This window comes from Barbatula barbatula (genome assembly GCF_947034865.1).
Source record: "Barbatula barbatula genome assembly, chromosome: 24".
In the NCBI taxonomy this organism is placed as follows: domain Eukaryota; kingdom Metazoa; phylum Chordata; class Actinopteri; order Cypriniformes; family Nemacheilidae; genus Barbatula; species Barbatula barbatula.
Genome location: NC_136787.1, coordinates 13270430 through 13295751, shown reverse-complemented (window position 1 = coordinate 13295751; position 25322 = coordinate 13270430). Strand labels below are relative to the sequence as shown.

The 25322-nt window shown below is 39.4% G+C and overlaps 1 protein-coding gene across 6 annotated transcripts in view; it reads right to left on the bottom strand.

Annotated features, from left to right (window-relative positions):
• The window catches only part of dlg2 (discs, large homolog 2), a 142013-nt gene that overhangs the window by 55213 nt on the left and 61478 nt on the right, over positions 1-25322 (bottom strand). For 5 of the 6 annotated variants that reach the window (XM_079448658.1, XM_079448657.1, XM_079448656.1 and 2 more), the window contains 2 exons: positions 5764-5817; positions 821-871 (listed from right to left, as the gene is read on the bottom strand). In XM_079448658.1, coding sequence (XP_079304784.1) covers positions 821-871; positions 5764-5817 — 105 coding nt within the window. Of the gene's footprint in view, positions 1-820; positions 872-5763; positions 5818-14200; positions 14527-25322 lie in introns of those variants that run through there. The other variant, XM_079448655.1, reaches the window with a different exon arrangement.

Sequence of the window (25322 nt, the reverse complement as noted above, 5' to 3'; positions counted from 1 at the left end):
CTTTATTCTCTGTGACTCACCAGTGCTTACAGTTTGGCAAGTCATGCGCCCCTGCCGCAGTCAAGGCTAAAGCCATATTAAACATCTAGATAAAGAATCTTGGCTGTTTGTTTAAAGTGACGTGTTTGAACCTTTGGAGATACAAGATTATGTAATCTTTATGTAAAAAGGCAATGAATTGCTCTCACAATAAAGCACGAATGAAGCAACTGAATCAAAATTATGAAATCTTTTAACTTCTGACTTATGCAACAGCCAGAACATCATCTGAAGCCTAATTCTCTCTCTCCTGTCTGTACTGTACTGTACTGTATATACACAATTTATGAATTTAAGTATTCTGCATTTTTTATAATCATTACCTTTTCTACAGCTTTAAATATATAAATATTTCATCTCACCTCAATTAATATGACGTCATAAAAATGATGGCTACACTTTATATTACGGCACACAGATGAATCACTTGCTTATTAACATGCATGTTGGTTGTATATTGGTATGTATGAAACATTCTGCATTACCTTACTCTACATCCCTTGATCCTACCCTAAACCTAAAAACTACCTTGTGAGCAATAAGACAAAAGTCGTAGTTAATAGTGAAAATTGGTCCCTATTTTAAAGTGTGACCAAAATTATAAATAATACACTTGATTTTAGATCAGTGTTTCTCCACCGGTGGGGCCGGGGTCCAATAGTGGGCTCAATTTGCGTTTTTTGAAATATTTTTATTCGTACTTTTTTTACATAATACAAAAACAAGCATAAATAAAATAACAATTATTTTATATTAAAATAAAGAAGAGGCAGACACTTACCCGCTCTAATGTAATCTCTTCAAACTCATACTCAATTTCTGTACCGTTTACCTATTGGGGAAGAAAATAAAATCCCATTAGATGTGTTGTATTGGTTGTCACATAAAATATCTAAAGTGACGCCTCCAAGATACCTTGAAACTCCATCAGAAAAAAAACATAAACAGGTTAATAATAAACATTATGTGATCGCTGAAGAACAAAATGAAATCTGCCGTTATTTTTAAAGTGCTGTTATCGTAAGCCAAATACCCTTTCTAAAACATTAGCATTCCACTACTGCTCCTTGAATGAAAACAGTAACCGCTCCTTTATACATTTTAAGTAGAGACTGATTCTCATTTGAATTCAGCTCACTGCACCGGCTATAATTGGCTAAATCTGAGTCCGGACACTAAAATCTATAATCATTTACCTGCCCGTACAACAGACAGCTCTCTGGGGCTGAAATTCTGGCTCGAGCAGCCCTACTAAAGATGAATTGATACCGAGCACACAGTTAGAAACGGGACGGAAAGAAATCTAGTCCAAGTCAAGATGATCTTTAAATGAGGGTCATCATTGTGTTTGATTGGATGCTTTTATCTTCATTGTGTTTTAATTAGCAAATCTAAAGCGATGACCACACTGTGTTCTAACAGGAACCAACGAGCTTCCCGAAACAGCACGGCAGTCACATGTTTATATTTTTTGAATGCTTCAGATGGGCCTGTTTACAAATAGGTAACGTTTTGAGGCTGGATGGAAAATGAGTTTATCTTTGTATAATGTACATTGCATATAAAAACTGCAATAACAATTCTTCCTTTAAAGTCACCATGAAACGGAAGTTGCAATTGACTTCTTATCGGTATCGTGACATATATATCCGAGTGCAAAGACTTCTGAAATTAGAAAATTGAAATGAGAATTTTTCCTTTTTTGATTTAATGGTGACCAACTTCACCTCTAACAACCTCAACAAAATATCGCACAAGCCCCATGCCAATAAAAACACCTTCTTTTGAATGTCCTTGTGTGAATTATGTAGAAGTTAAAGTGTTTACTGGCTTTTCATGGTCGTGACATGAGTTGGAGGAAATTGGATGCAAAGTGACTTCAAGTACTGTACAGAAAACGTAACAAAGCTATTTTATTATAGTCTTATGTTAAAGGTGCTGTGTGTAATATTAAGGAGGATCTATTGACAGAAATGCAATATAATATGTCTAAATATGTCTTCAGAGGTGTATAAAGACATTACATAATAAAGCGTTACGTTTAATTACCTTAGAATGAGCTATTTCTATCTACATACGCTGTGATTCGCCTTGTGTGAAATTCGCCATGTGGTTTCTACAGTAGCCCTAAACGGACAAACTGCTCTACAGATCTCCTTCGGCAAAGAAGCAAAAAAACATCGACATGTTTGTGCTATTGGCCCAAGATTGAATATATTAGGTAGAAACATCTCAATGCTCAGCCATCATAACATTTCGGGAGTAAAGCAAGCATGCATGCTTTACATTCAGCATTTTTTCAGAGTATTTCAGAAAGCTGGAGAAAGAGAAACAGTCATTCATGGCTAATTGAAACCCAGTGAACAAGCTTGTTTATGCCTCAGCTGTTTGGCAGAATGAGAGAGAGAGAGAGAGAGAGAGAGAGAGAGAGAGAGAGAGAGAGATGAATAATCTCTCGCTTCTCTCAGAGCGACATGACCTTTTATTTACAGCATCGGGATGGAGGCCTCCAGACTACACCTGATCTTCAACATGAGGACCAAACAGATGTCAGGAGCACATTAATAACCAAATGTCTAGATCCCACTTCACCTTTAACAAAAACGAATTTCTTATACAAGCACTGTGCAAAGAAAAAAAAGTATCTATTTTCTCTCGCACCTAATCTTTTCTTCAGCAAGGGTCTGATGCAAGCATTCTGTTTATTTCAGAGTCAGAATGTTTGAAACAAACTTATCAGGGCGTCAGAAACCGAGATGAATCTCTGCGTTTCATCAGGGCATGTGTAAGAGCTCTTCAGAACATCCGGCATCAACCACAGCTCTCACAGGGCACGGGATAACATATCATCACAAACACCATCAGTGAAGTTGCAATAACTGATGGCTGGACGTGAGAACCCAATAACACGGATTAAATGAGATCATTAACAATGCCTGTTCTTATCAGAAGACTATAACAGTGCTTAATGGCAAAAACAGGTCAGTCCCCATTCACTGTGACTACGTAAAAACCACTGACTAGCACATTTTTAAAAATGATCTTTGTGTTCTGTGGAAGTTACAAATTCACACGGTTAAGGAACACCGTGAAGGCGAATTTCTTTAAGACACCGATAGTCCGGTCATGGGAGATGCCCTTGAGATGTCGCAGGAAGTTTTCTAAAAGTTGTAAAAAACAACCACTCCATCTGCTTTTCTTAAGATGTGACCCAATTATTCATGTTTGAGTGGCATTAGCATTCTGAGCTGCACGGCGGTGCAAATGTGAGACGCTGGAGACTAGGAAAGAGTGCAGCTGCAGAGGGGGACGTTGGGAAGGGGAGGGGATGGTGCTCGCGATGCCCCATCCGGGGTGTAAAGGCTCACATTAAACTGGTGAGTCACTGCTGATGTTGAAAAACACAAACTCACAAACATATGATGCGCACGAACAAAACCACACAGAGCGAGTCGTGTTTCCATGACTACCGTTTAAGTGCAAAGCAGGCATTGGGCCTCATCACCCGAAACTAATCTCTATGTTCCTTCTAGAATTCTGGTGTTTGGGATGGCACATTTTACACTGAGTGCTGAGTGCGGTGATAAAACATGAAGTATCCCTAAGGCTGTGACATAATAAGATTTGGATTCCTCAATTACACACCCAAAATTAACAGTTCACCCAAAATTAAAATTCTGTTATAATTTACTCTCCCTCACCTTGTTCCAAATCTGAATGAAGTTTTTGTTCTGATGAACACAGAGAAAGATATTTGGAAGAACGCTTGTGACCGAAAAGTTTGGGGTACCATTGACTACCATATGAAAATGATAAGCAAAAGTGCCCCAGAACAGATTGCTTTCCAACATTCTTCAAAATATCTTCTTTTGTGTTCAACAGAACAAAGAAAATGACAAACAAAATTGTGCTACTATGTAACACCTTAAAGGGGATTCAATTGTAATGAAGTTCTGATAGAGTAACCATGCAACAACAGTCCATACTTTCGCTCTCACGGCAATTCATTATTGTCAGCAGAGACTTATGAGGCTATGAGAGAGAAACAGATGTGCAGTTCAAGAGGTTCTAATAAACATCATATCTACTTTACATAATTTCAGATAAATGAGTACAGCGTACATAACGTCAGATACCATATAGTACAGTGTGTACTGTAAGACATTTCTACAACACACATCACATTAAACCTCAGAAAAATACCCATACTGTGGATTGTACATAAGTGTTTCAGATGAATCAGAAAGCTGGCCTTGCGGCAGTGTTCTCTAATCTCTCTATCTCAAGGGTCTTGTAACCCCACAGCAGTGAATCGATCAAAAATTGCTGGATAACACCTGCTCCAAGCACAGAAACGGCACGCCTCCGATTTCCCAGATCACAGTGAAACACGCAACTTCTCGATCCGTTACCCTGCTTCCAACAACTCACAGACTTTGAACTAAGCTACTTTGTAAAACCACCTTTTATCGGTACACCTTACTGTCCAGGAGAAACAACTGAGATGATAAAGAGATCTCATATTCTGTGCAGAACAAAAAGTAATGTCTGTTTATTTCCACAAATGGTAAAAAAGCAAGTAGATTTTTTTGGAGCTTGCAGGAGACAAAAGCTGCCTCAGCCTACTAAAGTTAAGTGTTTGTAGTGTGTGTGTGTGTGTGTGTGTGTGTTTATACTCTCTGTGCTTCGTGCCAACTGCGTAACGCTTCGTATTAGTGTTTGATTCAACATCCCCTCTCTCTCTCTCTCTCTCTCTCTCTCTCTCTCTTTCATTCAGTCACCCAATTGCCTGTTCTGTCATGTGTTCAATTCATTACTTTCTCTCGCATTAATCTGTTTCTGTACATCTGGCCCAAAACCGTGCATAGACAGCTGCCTTCACAACAAAGCAAATTCGCCAGTGTTAAAAAAGGTCGAATTAACTCTCACAGTGTATATATAATCCACACTTCAATAGTATGGATTATATATACACTGTGAGTGTTAATTTGACCTTTTTTAACACTGGCGAATTTGCTTTGTTGTGAAGGCAGCTGTTATACAAGTTATACAAACAGTCATAATGTTGCATCACAAAAATCATTTATTTTAAGTAAGATTATTTGTTTTATAACTGTTATATCAATAGATTTAAGTAGTATATGAAATGCTAGCTAGTCATCAGTTACTCTGTAATTTCAAACCTGTGTGATTTTTGGGTGAATCATCTCTTTTATTGTCACAGATGATGCTAAATATATTATGCATAGTATGCTGCCATGGTTGGATATAAAATAGAGCTCATACTTGTCTTCCAAAGTCAACTGTCTGTTTGATCCAAGGCCTGTCTGTTCCAAGCCATTCATCTATAGCATCAACTCAGACGTCCCATCCGGGACACACCAATGACAAAACATTAATATTTGAAGGCCATTAAAGAAAAGCCTTCATGCTAATCCAAAGCCACAGCTAATCACTGGCCTCTTTATCTGGTTTATTTATGAAAAGTCATCAATCATTGAGTACGATGATCTTATTTTGTGCAGCACAGAGACTGACACTAAATATAAAATAGCAAAGTATATCAAATCTCACGATCATCAATCTGCTTTATAAATCAAACACACACATGCATTGGCATTGATCTCATGAAGTAGGTGGTTTGCATTGCCACTTGAATTCCCACGCACACACATACAAAAATGTCATGAACAAGGAATAAATAAATAAAAAATGTCAACTCACGTAAGGTACAGATTCCAAAGTGTCCGTGTTGACAATAATTGGAGAAGGGCTTGCCTGTAAAAAGAGAGAAAGGAAGGAGGAGGAAGATAGAAGGAAAGGAAAAGAGAAAGAGATAAAGATCAGAATGGACTGGAGATGTGTGAACTGGCCTAGTTTTTATTAAAGAATACAGGAGGGTGTAATGGGCACCGCTGAGCTCACAGATGTTATGATGATGGATACAACTGTATATCAAACAGTCAACAACAACACCCACTGCAATGGACTACAGTCACACTTACACAAACATACAGGCTCATTGATCAGATGAATGGTTAAATACAAATAAATATCCTGGATATAAACATTTACAGTATACTGTAGCTCAGACAACAAGCTCACAACTTAAATAACTGTAAAGCATGTCCTCATGCCCTAACCCAAACTACTGTTCTGAATATTTGCTAAAAATGTTAACGATCACTCCGGATATAAAAACTTTACATTCATAAAGTGTGTTTCTGTATCCGAGTGTGCATGAGATCACTGTTAGGCCAATGAGACAAAAGAAGACAGAACCTACAAAACTGTGACTTCAGATTCTGACACACACACTTTTTCCGACTTAAGCCACGTTTACACAACGATAAACAGAAAAGTTTTTCCTTTGCGTTTTTTAAAGTTCCACGTACACATGACAGCATTATCAGAACGGTCCGCATTTACAGAGATCCAGGAAAACAGATAAAACTTCTGTAGTATGCAAGCCAGGCCAGTGGATGGAGATGTTTTTGTGTAAACAGGACGTGCCTTGGCACATACACAGTTATAAGCCCAAAGTGATTTTTAATACCATTCGTTGACGTATATGTGGCTTTAAAGTCTGACGATGTCTGACAATGGCTGGTCTTATTGGTGCAGCAAATCCACATTTTGCAGGGGAAACTTTAATACACATACATAGTCGAAAAGCGAGAGCTCACAGTATGGGAATCCGCAATATTGTTTTGGCTGTACTCGTGCAGCTGAGCGCGTTATACGCATGACGTCATCATTTGACAGTCATGCAGTTTACACGGGAATCAAAACGGAATCTTGAAAAAGTTGCACTTTAAGACTCGGTTTCCAAAGTGTGCGTTTTCAGTCCCCTAAAACGATGTTTCTGTGTAAACAGACAGCAATAACACATCTTTTTTTTGCGTTTTCAGTTGATAATGGTCTTAGAGGCTGAAAATCAATGCACTGTGCCGTTTTGGGGTCCTTCACACTACAGCACACCGGAGTTTGTCAGATGTCAGAGTTTAGTGTATTTGGTTGCTGTGAGTATAAACGCTGTATCTTAACCTACGGTGCATCACAAGAAGTGCACACTGCAGCCTACATGAAAAAAGTGGTATTTTTTCCCGGAGAGGGAACAATAGCAGAAAACAGAACCTGCGTCATTTGCATGAGCAACATAACTCAACATGTCAGAACATTCCCTCAAGTTAACCCCTACATCAACAGATATGATTAATGTTTTCTTCTTTTAGCGTCCGTGTTGCTGTTCTGGCCTGCATTAATGTCAAACTCTTTATATATCAATACGTTATCTTTGTATCATGCTACTGCACAGTACACAACAACCAGATTTCACAACGGAAAGCTTATACAGTAACTATTTATAACTTTGATGTTGGATGGTAAATGTATAATGTAATTTGACTTTAACCCACAGGATGATAATGTAAAGTAACCTGCAATTTTATGTTTTGAAGTAAGATTGCGATAGACAGGCAAAAGGTATGGATTACAGTTTCACAATATTTTCTTAAATTATTGGCCCAGCTAAGTTAGCCATTTTCCTGAAAAGTATAAACAATGCGACTCTTTGACATTATTAAAGGTGCTGTGTGTGGTATTTTGGGGGATCTATTGACAGAAATGCATTATAATATTGGGGCGCAGCATCGGATGGGACGGAGACCTCGCTGCCGTCCTCCTGTGTCGCGAGGTGGGGTGGCTGCGGAGGAGTTGCCGCCGTGGGCCGGAGCATGCTGTCGTCCACCATGAAGAGGAGGAGCAGGGAACGGGGGACTCGCTGCCGGCTGCCCTCAAATGGAGGAGGATCGAGCCGTCCACCGAACATCCAGTACCATTGCATGGCACCGCGAGGAAGAGTCGGGGAACCAGACCAGGATTTTTTCCCCTCTCTCGCATGTGTCGCTCCTTGTGCTTCCGTCTCCATTTCTCTCGTCTCGGCTGTCTCTACCCCCAGGCACTGCGGCAGTCTCGTGAGCCGTTGGTTGTCGCAACTTCACCGCTAGATGCCGCTTAAATCCCCTCATTGCTATTTAATATGCACAGACAACTATATATGCAGCTCTGTGGAATTATAAAACATAACGTTTCTTGAGCATCACAACAAGCCTGAAACAACACTATTTGTTGATCTAATTGTGTTGAGTTTGTAACTGAATTATTTGTTTAAGTGACCAGTGGTAGATGTTTGTGAAGTCTGTTTGAAAGCATTCATTGCAACGTACTGTTTAATGGCACTATAGGCAGAGATGACGCACTTCATTATGATACCCACAGAAAGCTGGAGGCTGTGAGGCTCATTACAGTCCTCTACACTCATCCCTGGGAGACACGGTCGGCCTGTTGCTGTTACCAAAAGATCGATCGACAGCAGAGATTGAGGCTGTCCATGCTTACAGCGCACTGATTCGAATTACATTAATATATCTCGCCCTGAGAGCTCCGGCCTCAATCGCAGAGAGACCAGAGACAGAGAGACAGCGACGGGAAGAGTTTGAAACTACATGTCACACTTAGGCGAAAAAACGAATTAAAAACTCCAGTTTTGTCACCGATGCATGAGAGACTTGAGTACAGTATATGTGTTTGTTTTCAGGTATATTGCAGGCATCTCTCACACAAGGTGTTTTTTGTGTTCGGTGAAGGAAAATGTTATTGAACCGAAGCTATAGCCTACAATTATCTGCTGAAGCTGTCGATCATGCCACGCCAGACAAACATTAAGAAGATTATAAGAGCTATAATTGTGGCGTTATCTCAAAATCTGACAGGTTAATGGTCGGAAATAAAAGGCAAACCGAACGTAAATGAGCACAGCTGAGTTTTATATCTCTCTGGATGATAAAAAGCAATATTGGCCAGGTCCAAAAAAAGTGACTTATGAGAGCGCCGTGTCCTGGGACAAATACGCTCAGAAAAATTACTCCGATTGCAACAATCTCAGTCAAGATTACTCTTGAATACATTATATTGCAGAAGATACTCAGATATTAGCTCTCATCAAGTGATAATGAACAGCATGATAACCTGAGTATGAATTTTGTAATGCCACGGGCCAATAATTGTTAAATGTTCTGATACAGTGAGGGGATTTATACATAAATATGGCAACTCCTTTCATCAATATGCATTGCAAACAATATGCAAATTAATTTATGATTCACACTGACTGAATAATAATTTTTATGAACACACAAATAAATAGCTGGAAATGAAATGCACCAACTGTACAGTTATAGTATCTAGTAATACAACGGTAAAGGGATAGTTCTGCAAAAGATAAAAATAATGTCATTGTTTATTCTCTTATTATTTTAAACTTTATGAGTTTATTTATTAAGCAAAACAGAAAGATACTTTGAAGAATTTTGGTAACCCAACATTCACTTTTATTGTAGGAGGAACACAAAACCAATGCCAATGGATACTTCCGTTGTTTGATTACCCGCCTTCTTCAAAATATCTTATTGTGTTTTTTTGCAGAATGAAAGTCATGCAGGTTAAAAATGACAAGAGGGTAAATAAATGATGCCAGAATTGAAATGATTGGGTGAACTATCAATTCAAAGGTGCTTTGCAAAAAAACTGTATTCAAACAGTATTGGTATTCCAAAAAACATGTACTGCACCAGACAAAAATACCATAGTGCAGTATGTGACATTAGATGGCGAAGCTCCAGAATACATTAGACAAACTCATACCCAAGTGTGCTGGGTTGTGTACACCCCTATCAAATTTTACTCGTCACTTTGACATCAAAAGGGGGCAGAAATGGCAAGACCTTTTCAAAGCTAGAGGAGCTGTGCATGCATAATCACTGTTTGGGGAAAGAAATCGTGTTTGTGACAGCTAATTGTGATCCAGAATATTCAGTATGTTCCTGAATGCTGGAGACCGACATGCTACATTAGGAACGAGGACATCTTTGTGCACATCACTTGCTAATGAGCTTATAGGCAGCAGGGCACCGGACGGTTGGACTGACACGCGTCTCTTCAATTCTGCTGCTAATCAGAAAAGGAGACTGCGGGGTGCTGATGAGAGCAACGGAAAGTGAGAGAGGACCAGAGCTCTGATAACAGTATTAACAGAAGGTCATGGTTTTGATTCCAAGGAAAGAACTGATGAATGCAATGTAGGTCGCTTTAGAATCTAAAGTTTAGTTAAAACCACACCAACATAAAGCGACATGAGCAACATGCAAATCCTTCATAACCTGCCGCCTTTCATGATGTAAACAAAGTGCCCTGGCTAAGCAAAACAATCGCTAACTGGATAAAATGGGATAGGGAAAGCTTTCAGACAGGCACACATTGTTTGTTGTTGTTGTTTCTGTCCGTCCATTCATTTACTCTGAAGATACAATGGACTGAAGTGGCTGCTGCTTGTCTCGAGCTCTACGTATTCGTCTTTGAGTGCCTCTAAAGGAACTGATGCAAAGCACGAACCCGCAAACACTCACGTGGCAGGACTGAGCACAAAGGTGATGTCATTACATTAAAGTGCAGGCCCGGCTCCTAATAAACAATATGCCATGGAAATATTAAGTGTCTTAGTATAGTCAGTATACAGTATATCACTGCAGTAGTATAATGTAGCCTAGTATAACGAAGACTAGCATAGTATAGTATACAGTAGTTTAGTACAGCTTACAGTAGTACAGTTTCAAACCGTGGGTCGATAATGAATGTATTTGCTTTCTTACTATTTCTATTTAACTATATTTTGATGGGCCTTTAGAAAGATTTCCTGTCTGTGTGGGTCTTTGAAATAAATGGTTTGGAAACCCCTATAGTACAATATAATGTAATCTAGTATAGAATACTGTAGCATAGTGTGGTATGGTACGGCATAGTATAGTATAGAATAGTATAATATAGTATAGCACAGCACAGTGTAGGGTAGTGTAGCATATAGTGCAGAATAATGTAGAATAGCACAACATATAACATAAATTACTATAGTTTGGTTGAAGGTGGATCAATCTTCTTACTGAAAAGTCAAACTGGTGCAAACGTTCAGCTTGAAGCAGTTTCTGCCTCTGCAGAGTTGGGAAAGGTCTGCTTTCCTCATATCAGCAATCTAAAGCAGGAATGGTACCAGATGCATGAACAGGACATTACCTCAAAATACACCAAAAAACAGTAATAGTTCTCCAGTTAGTGCAGGTCTGTTGAGACAATTCTAACATTCTGGGACACTGCAGATGTTTACAAGATTTAAAAAACTCATCACCTCATCACTGTGAAGTGCATCACAACTCGGCTCAGCCAAAACATGACTAATACAATGTGGCATAACCAGGGACCCTCATCAACAATGAGGTTAATTATGTGTTAATTGTCGGAAGGAAATAATTACAGTTGCCCATAGGAGTGAAAGCAATTCACCTCAACTGTGGGAACTGCACAGCCATGAACAAATGCCAATGAGAGACAGATGTAAACTTTAATAAAACCGAGAACATTCCTAATTTGATTTGCTATACGACAAATTATTCAATTAAAATGCATAAAATGACTCTTTACTGAAACAGAAGCTAGGCGAGATTGTGAAAAGGAATTAAGATTTTACAGGACAACACTGTAAAAGCAAAGAGTACACAATATCATAATAGGGAAAACTTTTAAGCCCCGGTGAAATCAAAATGTAAGTTTTTTTCCTTTTATCAATAAAGTTAGCCTTAAGGACGTCAATAAACTGAAATTCTCCTAAGCGCTGCCGGAATAAGCATTAAGAAGAAATTAGCGTTTAAAACGGACAAAAATCTAGATATTTTATGACATCACTCTATACTTCAGCCTCTCTTCAAAGTTCTTGTCCAATCAAATCCGCTTTAGAATCCGAAGAGTCCCACCCGGCTAAAGCGGCGCCACATGTTCGCACATTTATTATGTCCTACATGGTGAATGACGCATAGTGCACTAGATGGGAGAAAGTGGATGATCCAGACAGCATAGACATTAGCATTAAAGTCTTATTTGTACGAGAGTGTGCTCCGGTTCAGAGACATGATAGCACAGAGCTGATCATATGCGCCCATCATACCGGAAAATCAGCTGAGAAAACAAAACGTATCTGTCCCGTTTAAGTCTACACAGAATGGCTCTATTGAAGACATGACAGATTAAAGGATGATTAAAGGAGAGGACAAACGGCAGTGTCACTAACGTAAAAATCAAACTTTAAATGATCTTACTAATCTTTTCAATAGACTTTTATACCACTGTGGCTATCACGCTGTAAAATACAGCTTTGCCAGGCTGACTGTGCCGTAAACGAAATGCTATTGGTTATTTTAAAAGGGGGCTGTGCCACTCAAAATGTCAGTTACTTCAACACATCAAACATCGGTGCGCGTTCGAATGCACTTCAGTGGGCCTTTAAGAAGTTAGTGCAACATTTCTTTGAGCAAAATCCATCCAAGATAAAATGGCAAAAACATGATTGGTCGCAGATGTGTTATATGCTTCTCAAAGGTCCTGCAACAGAGTTCAGAGCTTGTGCTCTGTCCCACTTTACCTTTTTCAATAATTCAGGCCACACAAACTATACGTAGAGCTGGCAAACCACCGTCAATAATGCACAAGATGAAAAAGTCAACAACAGCCTTAAGAGAGCTCAAAACCGCAGAGACACCACAGAAACACCAGACTATGCAGGGCCCAGTACAAGCAACTCTATTGACTCTATATACACCGTATATATAGCAGAGTAAATATCTAGTTCCTGTTTGTGATTGTATGTATCAAAAGATTCCGTCTAAACGTAGTGAGCTTCCTTGCTGCCTGTATAGACAGCTGCATTCTAAGGCAGCCTCCTATCCATAATGAAACATCATAAGTGACTGTTTTGGAACGCTCTACATAGGAAGCAACTCCGCGTGCCACAAAAATAGAACTCTGCATGAGGAACCTGACTTGCAAATGAACATTTACCAGATTCAAGTGGTGGCCAAAGCAGGCAATCAGAAAATAAATGTTACATGCACTGAATGCTTTTATGCAAGAGACGGCTTAACTGGATAATCCTGGAGTTTAAATTAAAACCGGCACAGATAAAACACTACTCCAATAAGAATGCGTACACACACCCACACAAACAAACAAACATAAACAGTGGAATTGCATTGTGCAATGTCCAGCTGTATTAGTACATTTGATGTGGTGTGATGCATTGGTCTGATATGGGGTCTTTAGCTGCCATTCTGAATCTCTCTCTCTCATGCATATACAATGCATGTTGCTCCGAATGTTGTGTGTATGTTTGTGTGAACCAAAGATAAGAACACAGCAGAGAAGAATGAACACAATGACAGAACGGGGGCTCTCGTAATAGCATGAGCTTATGGAGAAGGCAGTTAAAGGGATAGTTCACCCCAAAAAAATTATTTTGTCACCCTCACTCACCCTTATAAATGCCTGTGTCTTTCTTTTTTATGTGGAACACCAAAAAGTTTTGCAGAATGTCAGAGAAGCTTTTTGGCATAATGAAAGTAAATGGGGATAAGAGGTCCAGCTTTAGAAATGGACAGAAAACCCAATGAAAAGGAGGTCTTCAAAATACATGAACAGACAGAATTAAGTGGTAATGTAAAAAAAGGTCTTGCCTTTAAAAAAAATATATATATATATCATATTATTCATATTATTATATTCATCTTTATTGTATAAAAATAGCAGCTCGGACATTTAGTCATTTAAACATATAGTGAGTCATCCGAAGAAATAAAACCATACAAGTCTGCAACAAAATAAGTAAATAGAAATATGATTTGTGGGCAAACTATCTTTTTTCCCGGCAAAATTCCATAATAACTGCAATATACAGACCACCACAAACCCAATATTGAACAACCACCAGCATTTAAATTCAGAGCGTGCTCAGTCCAGCTTCCAATTCAAGCAGTTTCCACAGAATAGGTATTATAAAAATTCAGCACCTCAGCTACAGAGTGTGTGTGTGCTACAGAAAATATATATATAGAGAGAGGGAGAGAGAGAGAGCATTGCCATTCAGGTCTACATCCAACTGCGCTTGCGATTTTCAACAACACTTTCTCTTCTATCACTTTTCACTAATCCTCATATCCACCAACCTCAAATCCTTCCGTCCCCATCACCTCCCTACTACTTAAACCCATATGGCACCGGTTACCTGGTACGGCTCGTGCCAGCTGTTCGGATGGCAGCTGCACTCCGCCCACAGATCGCAGCTCCCCCCCTTGGCACGAGACATGCTGCGGCTGGGACTCCTCCAGGAGCTCTCGGAGCGCGAGGCCGTAAGTTTGGTCCTCTGGCGGGGCAGGGTGGGCATTGAAGGCGAAGGTGAGGGGTGGTAGTCGTATCCGTGCTGAGGTTCGTGCTGCCAACTGCAGGAGCAGGGAGCCTCGCCACCTCCGCGGTCTCCTGCACGGCCGCGCATCTCCACGCAGCTCTGCTGCTTGCTCAGGTACGCCGTCATCCCGTATATGTGCTCCACTTTCTCTCTTGCCCCGTTTCTTTCGCCTCCTTATATCTCTGCTCGGGTGCAGGGAGCAAGGAGGACACAGCTGTGGTGAGCGGCACTCCTCTGGGCAGTATCTGAGCAGGATCCTCTCGACAGTGAGAGGGCTGTGTGTATGTGTGCGTCAGAGAGAGAAGGGGGAGAGAGGGAGAAAGCTGGCTACTTGTAGACACTAGGCATGTTTTATGTTTAGTTAGGCGACAGCAGTGAGAGGGAGAGGGAGAGAGGGAATAAGAGAGAGAGGGAATAAGAGAGAGAGAGTGTGTGAAAGCTCTTTGTCAACTGATGATTAAACTGGCTGTGTAACTTGACAGCATCCTTTGCTCAAGACAAGCAATCGAACCCTTAACAGATAGGGACTGAGTGGTCTACCTCAACCCCAAACCCCCCATCAGAGGGATGGATGTCTAAGTGACAGTTGCACGTTTTCAACATGACAAAATGTTTCAAATGATCTCTTGCAGAAAACTCAAACAAGAACAAGCAACATTCGCAGCTACTCCAGAAATAGAACCACATATCCTACCATACACAGGAATAAATGCTAAAATGTTGTAATGTAAAACGCAGAGATACTTACAGTATTGTTATTATTTTACAGCAGAAAATAAACCAATGTAAAATAAATAGATCTATTATTAATGCTACTGTATTATTAACTACAGTATTAACAATTCCTCCACTCTGATCCAATTTCTACATTGTCTATTGAATTTTGGCGTCTTCAAATCATATTCAAAGTATACATTAAATCTGTATCTGAGCTTGTCCGGGAATCAAACCCAAGATATTTGCAATGCTCTAACAATTAAAGGGACTGTTCACCCGAAGATCACAATGCTTTCATCATTTATTCTCCCACCTGTCACTTTAAAGCTGTATGGCTTTCTTTCAATATTTTGAAGAACATTGGCAACCAAAGAACATTGGCCCCCGTTGACTACAATAGTCTGTACACAAAATCAGTGAGACATTTCTCAAAATATCTCCTTTTGTGTTTCACATAAGAAAGAGTCATGTACGCGTTTTGAATGATGTGAGGGTAAACAAATGATGACAGATGTTGTATTTCTGGGTGAATTATCCCAATACAGCAACATAGTGTAAGAGGGGTAGTGATAAAAGGAAAAGGCACTATCCTCAAAAGGGTTCGAACAAAGAAAATGCAGATAGTCAAGATCGGCAATATAACTTTTGTTTACTTTATCCAGGTCTCTCCCCTCGTGAACTACCCAACGCCGCGTCGTGCACATGCGCTTCACACCAGTTCAACTCACAACCCCAAAATTCATAAATCTCACAATAGCTTGTGAAGCTCAATAATTCAATAACGTTTCTATTTATAACCCACTTTAGACACATTTAATCTAAATAAACTAAAGACCATCCGCTGAGCAACTCGTGCTTAACCGCTTAAGTTAAACCATGCAGCTACATCAGGATCAGTCCTGCACATCAACCCCATCTACTGGTCTCAAGCCCAAAGTACAGCCTGAATGATGCATTAAAAAGCTATTTACAGTACCAAACTAATGCCAGTGATGACAAATGTAGATGTAGCTTTACAGAAACATTACCCGAGTTCTTGATATCAGCTCAGGATTTAATCTTTTAGTTGCTTTGCAATGCATCTCTGTTTTGTAATCCTAACCTCATATATCGAAGGTGAGCTTGGAGGGAAATAAATAAAACAGTGAAGGCTGTGAGCTCTAATGATTTGTTTAGTTGTGGCGTAGGTGGCATGTGGGTTTGTGTGTGGTTGTGTAAGCATTCTAAGTGTCTAAATGGCAGTTATTCATACAGCGCTACGCACAGTTAATGACACCTATGAGGCGTTTGATTTATCAGAAACTACAATCATGCCGCTTATTCTCCGCCCACATTCCAATTAAATGATGGTGACATTTTGTAACTCACAGCATTAAGCTAGACTAATGTAAGCACGTTGCTGTTTGTTTGAATGGTTCTACCATTTTATCAACTCTATCACTAAACAGCAGTTTGGGATATCTAAAAAAATCACAAATGATTTGGGCACTTGACAAATATACCGTAAATGTGTCCTGTGGCGTGACAGCAAAAAATGTGAAAACAAACAATGAATATAATTCTTTCATATCATTTTATATTACAAATATAAATATTAATGATATAATATTAACATCCATGTATCACACCATGTACTGTAGGCCTATACTGTATTTTCGACTTTTTTGTGTGATACTTTTGGAAGGCCTATTGACAGAAAGGCAATATAATATACATAACTATGTCTTCAGAGGTGTATAAAGACCTTACATAATGAACCGTTATGTTTTTATTACCTTAGAATGAGCTATCTACATACTCCGCGGGTCCCCTTGCATGGGTTTCGTCATGTTGTTTCTACAGTAGCCCTCAGTGGACAAACTGTCCTACAGAGCGCGTTTCGTAAATACATTGTCTCCTTCGGCCTGTGTCAGCCCCCCTACTGCTTCGAAAGGGAGGGGTGGAGTGAGCCGTTGCAACCTCACCGCTGGAAGACGCTAAATTTCATACACTGGACCTTTAAGACAAATTTCTTTAAAAAATGAATCAGCTGTACAGTGAACATCATCCTAAATATAGCTTTATATCCTAATGTTTATCTTAAACGTTAGAAAAAATTTACACGTATAAAAATAATTTTCAGTGAAAGTTTACACAACATTCAAATGCCAAGTAGCCAAGCCAATCTGACAAGTTGCTAAAGCATCAGCAAGTCTCCATTAAGACCTGTGTGAAACTGTCAGCTATCGAAATAAAAGTGTTATACATCTTCTATCACACTTCAACATGATGACAAACATCACTTATCTCTGACAATGCCCGACAAACCGTCAGCTTCAAGATGTTTGTGTGTGTGTAGTGTGCCAAATGCTAGTCATCAATGCCAGCAAGCTGTGATAACAAGTCGTAAATGTCATACGATGCCGTCAAATGAATTTCTTTCCACCTTACATTGGAGAGACCATCCAGTGACAGGTGGTCAGTCTGGACATTCACATACGCAGACACATCGCAGCACCCACTCAGGCAGACACACTCATGGGGTGAGAGAACACGGCACCTGTGTGGATGTAACATTAATGCACACATCGCTGTTGATAAGTCACACACAGCATCTGACAAGCAACCTTAAGCCTTTCTCACGCAGAGTGCAGATCTCTACGGTTACACGCTGAATGTCTGATGTCATGAAACAATATGTTGTGGTTTGATTCTCCCTGTACAGGGTCAGAAAGTTAAATTGTGCATTTCACTTAAACTCTGAGTCAAAAGTTAGAACAAAAAATATTAACAACCAAAAGCTTTAATGCTTTTGATGACAAAGACAAAATGTGTCTGCGCAAAACTGAATTATAAAAATGAAAATTATATTGCTGGACCGGATAGGGAAAGAAAATGTGCCAAGCATTCACATGAAGTCCTTTAATTATGTTGAAAAGCATCCCAGAATGCAACACATGAGGTTTTAAGAGTCAGTGCACAGAGGTATAGCTTTAGGAACACCGCCATGGTTTGCATGACTACTATTATTCTAACATGTGGGAATAACAGTAATATTAAAGAATGAATAGGTTCCGTTCATTTATAGTTTACCATTCCTGTGTTTCAATAAAAAAAAACATGGCATTATAAAGTTATTGATAAAGTTACCAGCAAACTGGCAGGTAAGTTTTGCATTATTTATTTGCACTTGGCCACTGTAGGTTTCCAACCTGCGTCTGAAGCTAGAGTCAGGTGCTCTTCAAGCAGTCCAGCAGATGAACGATGGATTATTTGACTGCATAATTCCCACTACAGCGCTGTAAGTGTTAAGAATTATAAATCTAATTAAAATCTTTCACTTTTTATGTCATTCTTAATTGAAGAAATGTTCTCAGGCATGGATCTGAGACATGTCCTAATTCTCACACTAAAAAGATCTCTCACAGATGCAAAAACTCCCTTTGACCTTTTCCACTGCTCTCAGAATTCAAGTGTCCGTATTTGTCTAGCTTTTTAACCTGAAGAATAAAATATCTTAATAATAATTTACATGCCCACACACAGCTATTTTTTCCTATAAGACTGTCAATATATTAAACTATGTAAAATAAACTTTTACATATAAATAATATAATATATAATACATTGTAAATATTTTATAATATTTTTAATAGCACACAAAACAATGCCGCTTTTCATATGGACAAGTATAAGCATTTGGTTACAATATATGGAAATTTATTATGTGATACAAACCCGATTCCAAAAAAGTTGGTGAATAAAAAGGAATGGAAAAATTTACAAATCTCATAAACTTATATTTTATTCGCAATAGACTAAAGATAACATATCAAATGTTGAAAGTGAGACATTTTGAAATGTCATGCCAAATATTGGCTCATTTTGGCTTTCATGAGAGATACACATTCCAAAAAAGTTGGGACAGGTAGCAATAAGAGGCCGGAAAAGTTAAATGTACATATAAGGAACAGCTGGAGGACCAATTTGTAACTTAATAGGTCAATTGGCAACATGACTGGGTATAAAAAGAGCCTCTCAGAGTGGCAGTGTCTCTCAGAAGTCAAGATGGGCAGAGGATCACCAATTCCCCGAATGCTGCGCGAAAAAATAGCGGAGCAATATCAGAAAAGAGTTTCTCAAAGAAAAATTGCAAAGAGTTTAAAGTTATCATCATCTACAGTGCATAATATCATCCAAAGATTCAGAGAATATTGAACAATCTCTGTGTATAAGGGTCAAGGCCGGAAAACCATACTGGATGCCCATGATCTTCAGGCCATTAGACTGCACTGCATCACATACAGGAATGCTACTGTAATGGAAATCACATTATGGGCTCAGGAATACTTCCAGAAAACATTGTTGGTGAACACAATCCACCGTGCCATTCGCCGTTGCCGGCTAAAGCTCTATAGGTCAAAAAAGAAGCCCTATCTAAACATGATCCAGAAGCGCAGGCGTTTCTCTGGGCCAAGGCTCATTCAAAATGGACTGTGGCAAGGTGGAAAACTGTTCTGTTGTCAGACGAATCAAAATTTGAAACTGGGACGCCATGTCATCCGGACTAAAGAGGACAAGGACAATCCAAGTTGTTATCAGCGCTCAGTTCAGAAGCCTGCATCTCTGATGGTATGGGGTTGCATGAGGGCGTGTGGCATGGGCATCTTACACATCTGGAAGGGCACCATCAATGCTGAAAGGTATATCCAAGTTCTAGAACAACATATGCTCCCATCCAGACGTCGTCTCTTTCCAACATGACAAAGACCACATACTGCATCAATTACAACATCATGGCTGCGTAGAAGAAGGAGCAACTAGACGCCTGTATTAGACAAGAATGTGACAACATTCCTATTCCTAAACTTGAGCAATTTGTCTCCTCAGTCCCCAGACGTTCGCAGGCTGTTTTAAAAGAAGAGGGGATGCCACACAGTGGTAAACATGGCCTTGTCCCAACTTTTCTGAGATGTGTTGATGCCATGCAGTACAGAGGTTAAGCGCTTGAATGGTTCTGTCATGGTGTGTGACAGCTCATTTATTGCTTCAGTAAAAACCATTATGGTCCAGAGCCCATTTCTCCTTTACCTTAGAGAGAGGACGTACATATGGAGGAGAACCCCCATACGATCTGACAGCCATATTCTAGATATCATAGGATGGAAGAAAGAAACCCTTAAAAGGGAAGGCCGTAATGAATATTACCACTCAAAGGTTTCTGAATCAGTTATGGAAAAATTATTTAACACAGAATTTGTCAAAGAGCAAGTTAAGTTCTCTTTCGCCAGAGTGACTATTTGCACAGGTTATAAACCTGCCTGGATTCCCCATATGTCTCTTTGCCATCCCATAACCTCACAATTATCTTAAAAGAATGCTTTTTGGATGTAGAAGAAGTGGTCAGGTGAGAAGGTGAGAAGCACAAGTACTGTTTACAATGTTAAAATGATGTATGAAAAAACACCACTACAAAGCAAGAAGATTAACAAATTGGTTTAGTACAAAATGCAGAGGACATCGCTACAATTTACAGGACCTTAAAGAAAGCAGAAGCAGCCCCCCCGCCCCATCCTTGACAACTGCTGTTTAAGCATTAGGATTTCACACTAAATAATAACAAAATGTACATGCGATAACTTCTAAATAGTGTAAAATGCTATTGCTGTAGTTCCCATTATCCACCACAGGGTGTCGCGTGTGCTTAGACATTGAGAGTGGACATGTGCCCCAAAAATCGCCCGTAGATTGATCCTGACACTTTAAACCTAATACAAAGAGTAATTTTCTCTTGCACACATCTTCCAAAAACTGTTCTTCTCGTTCTCCCTCCAGACACTCTATGATGGATCAAAGAAGTAGTTCCTCTGACAGCTTCGTTCTGAATGACTTCTTTACACAGCACTGAATGACTTTACTCACTGACAAATATGTAGCAGGATGAGTAAGTGAAACTTCTATACCGCTCCTCTGCTCTGAGAAATGACAGTACAGTGATTTGCCAGCGGAGCACACACTCGGTCCGTGCCCATTAAAGGTAATGAGGATAGAGCTTCAGCTGGTGGGTGTTTACAGATTGAGCTTCAACCTAGCTCAGCAGTTATTGTAAAGTTTAATCACAGAGACAGTGTTATCAAATAAAGTGACAAACTTTAGTCAGCATTTAACACACGCTAAATACAGTGAGATGTGTATTCAGCACCTGCAGCGAGCATTTAAAGTCAGTTTAGATGCATTCACGCAATCCAAAACTTCGTAAGATGCCTTGCTGTATACTCCGTAGGCAGCTACTTTTACATCAGCATTCTATCTAAAACAGAATAAGGGACTAATGTGAAACACACTTTTGTGGCAACTTCATTATGGACGACTATTATGAATGTGCAATATAAATAAGGATACTGGTCTCTACACTTTTTTATAACTTTATTTTATATCTGTCGAATATTGTGTGTAGAGTCCTTATCAGCACTGTATATTCAGTCTGTAGTCTGTTGCAAAGCATTGCTTGCATATATTTTTGTTGCATATCTGACAATACATGACTTTAAAGTGTGTAAGAATATTCATTTACAAGAGCAGAATTCAATTGTTTCAACTGATTTGACTCTTACTGGTTCACCCAGCAATAGAAATTCCGTCATCATTCATTCGCCCTCATTTTGTTTAAAACTTGAAAGTGACTTCTTCTCTTGTTGACCACAAAATAAGATATTTTGAGAAATGTCTCAGTGGTTTTGTGTCCATACAATGGAAGTCAATGGGGCCAATTTAGTTGGTTACCAAAACATTCTTCTAATTACCTTCTTTTGTGTTCCTCAGAAAAAGGTCATACATGTTTTAAATGATTTACACGAGAGTGAGTAAATAATGTCAAATGTGTGTCATTTTTTGTAAACTACACAGCACACAAAATATTTGGTAAAACACTTTATTTGTGTAGTTGACAAATAAACAAACTAAAAAGTGTCCTATTGTGTGACAGCACATAATAATTGTAAAACAAATGATTGATAATATATTGTTTTATATTATTCATATTTATAATATAAAATAGCATAAGAAAGGTTCATTTTGTAAGTATTTTATGTGAGGTTTATTTGTTTGTACTAATACTACCCATTAGTTATCAGCACCAAAAATAAACACGTGTATAATCAAAATACTGATACACTCATGATGATTTTAGATTCACCAACTGTGCTGTTTTTTCGGAATTACATGTTAAAGAGTTTTAAAAACGAAAGACAATGTACTCGTGGGTTTGCTTATTGAATTATAGAGGAGTGCTGAGGAGCAGAGGGAACTTTGAAAGTCAAGAAGTTAAACATTGGATTGGTAATAATTTAAGAGGTTAGCTCTGCAGCTGGAGGAGAACTCACACTGAAGAAAGAGCTTACTGTCGAAAACAAGACGAGATTCCCTGAGTGCAGCTCATGGCCTTTGCATCAAGCTCCACCAATACCATAATAATCATCATTAGTGTACACTAGAATAAAGTTTCAGCTCCTTGGAGACTGCATCACAATTCAATGGCTTGTCTGTTTGCCCTCCCACGTTTGTTTGTGTGAACTTTTATCTTTTATTTTTATTACCAAGATCTCTCAAAAGTCTAGATTTTTGCATAGAAAATATACCCCCAAACTTGATACCCCTGGCCTTCTTGTAAACCCAGAAGACAGCTCTCACATTGATTAGTTTCATTAGGCTCTTTCTACTGGAATATGGCTCTGAGTGCTGGCCGCTTCTCTGAGTGATGTTTCACAGGCTAATGCACTGAACAGTTCTGGTCGACAGCCAGGCCTGTATAATCAACTTCAGAAATATTAAAACCAGTTCAACGGTTCAATAAAAACTGTGAGGGAAGCAAAATCCACCTGAGGGAGAGAACTTAAAATGGCATTATTTAACAAAAGCGAGACGACGTTAAAAAGGACTTACGGAGAATTGGGAACAATTCTTCTTCTTAAGTGGTCTGGTTTTGAAGGTTTTAAAAGGATTTTTAATTTAGGGAGAGGTCTGTCTTTAAAATGATGTTATAGGAAAGCATGCTAGTCTATGAAACAAGCTGTCTAGTGATCTCTGGGGAGAAAGCAAGACATTTTGAGTTAAACTGGATTAACGCAGACAAACTCAGCCGTGAGGAGTTATAAAACAGCTTTCATAAAACCCACGTCAGACGAAGGTATAATGGATATTTCATTCCAAAATGAAAATTCTGTCATCATTTGTTCACCCTCATGTCATTTCAAACCTGTATGACTTTCTTTCTTCTGCAGAACACAAAAAGAAGATATTTTGAACAATGTTGGTACCCAAACAAGACTGTTGACTTTCTAGACACAAAGCCAGAGTCATTTATCAAAATATCTTCTTTTGTGTTCCTCATAAGAAATAGTCATGTGCAGGTTTTAAGCAACATGAGGGTGAATAAATGACAGAACTTTTATTTTTGGGTGAATTATCCCTCTGTAACTCTATTGTGTCAATCCCTAAAGCTGTGTTGCTGCTAACCTCACTGCAGCTTCTCCTGTGTCTCTTCAGAAGCCTCTCAGTCAGACCTTGCTTCCATTTACAGATGGTGACGATCGACGGCCACTTGATGGGTCCCAGGTCGGGAGCCTTGCTTTTTAGGGCCTCCATGCTGAGCCTTTTGCACAGTGGTCTTAACGTGTCAAGTCGAGGAGGGACGAGAAGGTTGGGCGCGCTTCCTCGATGAAACTTCTCCCCGTAAGGGCCATTGTTTACCAGCATGTGGAATGGCAGTTTGCCCAGCACAGCCGGACAATGTGCGGCTTTCGCGAAAGCCTCTTTCGGATCCACAAATCAATGGAAAATTTTACAAGGTCACCCAAATACAAACACAATGTATAAATCCAGTGGCTAATACACACATAAATCCATGGATTCCTTAGAAACCAAAACTCCAAATCCAAGGGCTGTGTGGAGGACGGTTACAACTTCAGGCGTTAACTCCAAAACAAATTGTTGTGGACGTTTTGTCATCACTGAGCATCTCCTACCAATGTTGATGTCAACTAGAGTATGTGTGGCACTTTGCACTACGCTAAGATCGGCTCGGCTGGATTTTACAGGACGTACCAGGTTTAAAAAGTGCAAAGAGAGTGACAAAAACTCAATACATCATGTGGGTGATGGGACGGAGGGGAGGTAGACGGGATGAGATTAGAGAGGGGCAGCACTGAGATGCAAATCACATGGGGATATAATTAAAGCCTAAGGGAACATCACTCCAGTGACTGGCCACCACCAGATTACAGCCAGTCAATAATGCAGTCGGCAAACACATAAATACACAAGCTGGCACACTTACTTACAGCAATAGTTATCAGACACAAACCTAAATTTAGCTCAAACAGAAGCTTGATTTAAATTTTCCACTCTGAGAACGCCACAGCTGGCTTAAACACCATTACAGGATCTTGACTGTGAAAGGAAAATTAAACGTGCGACCGCAAAAACAACAATTAACCATCTCCCGGGCTCCATGGTGCCAAATCAGAGCATGAGGAATTATGGGAAATCCAAGAAAAGAAGGGCTAAATGTGTTATCTGTCTGATTACAGCACTAAACCTCAGCAAATGACAACAAGAGGCTAATCGGGTTGACTTAGGAAATGACCTGATGGCTGCCAGATCATTTAAGAAGCTGAGCTCTGGTCTTTATCGAAGCCTGAGAAAGATATGCAAAAATACAGCACTGTGTAAAAGTCACCAAAAAATATGTATGCAGATCCCGCAACAGCCGATATCGTCCAGGCAAAGATCAGATCCCACCCATGTGGAATTACAGGGAAAAGTTTCGAATAAGCATATGACCTTTGCGCAGTACTACAGTATATCTTGAATGAGGAATGTAAACAGTACATTTACACCATTTACATTTCAGGTACAGAACTACTGTGGTTTTGATGTCTGTTGTGCTCTTGTGTGTTAAAGCTGGTGTTTGTTTGTGTAGTAATGAAAAAATAGTTCGCTTGGAGACATTGAATCCAGTCAAATCTGTCGTGCTCGCACTCATTGTGTGGTGTGGGATTATCCAGCCACCGGTCAGCTTCAACAAAAACACTCTCACTCACTTTCTCTCTCTCTCTCTCTCTCTCTCTCTCTCTCTCTCTCTCTCTCGCGCGCATGGGCTGGGTGGACAGGGTTAAGGCAGGGACATTTCATTTCACTATTATGAGGAATAAAAAAAATTGGTATAACTAATAAGTAGAAGTCAATA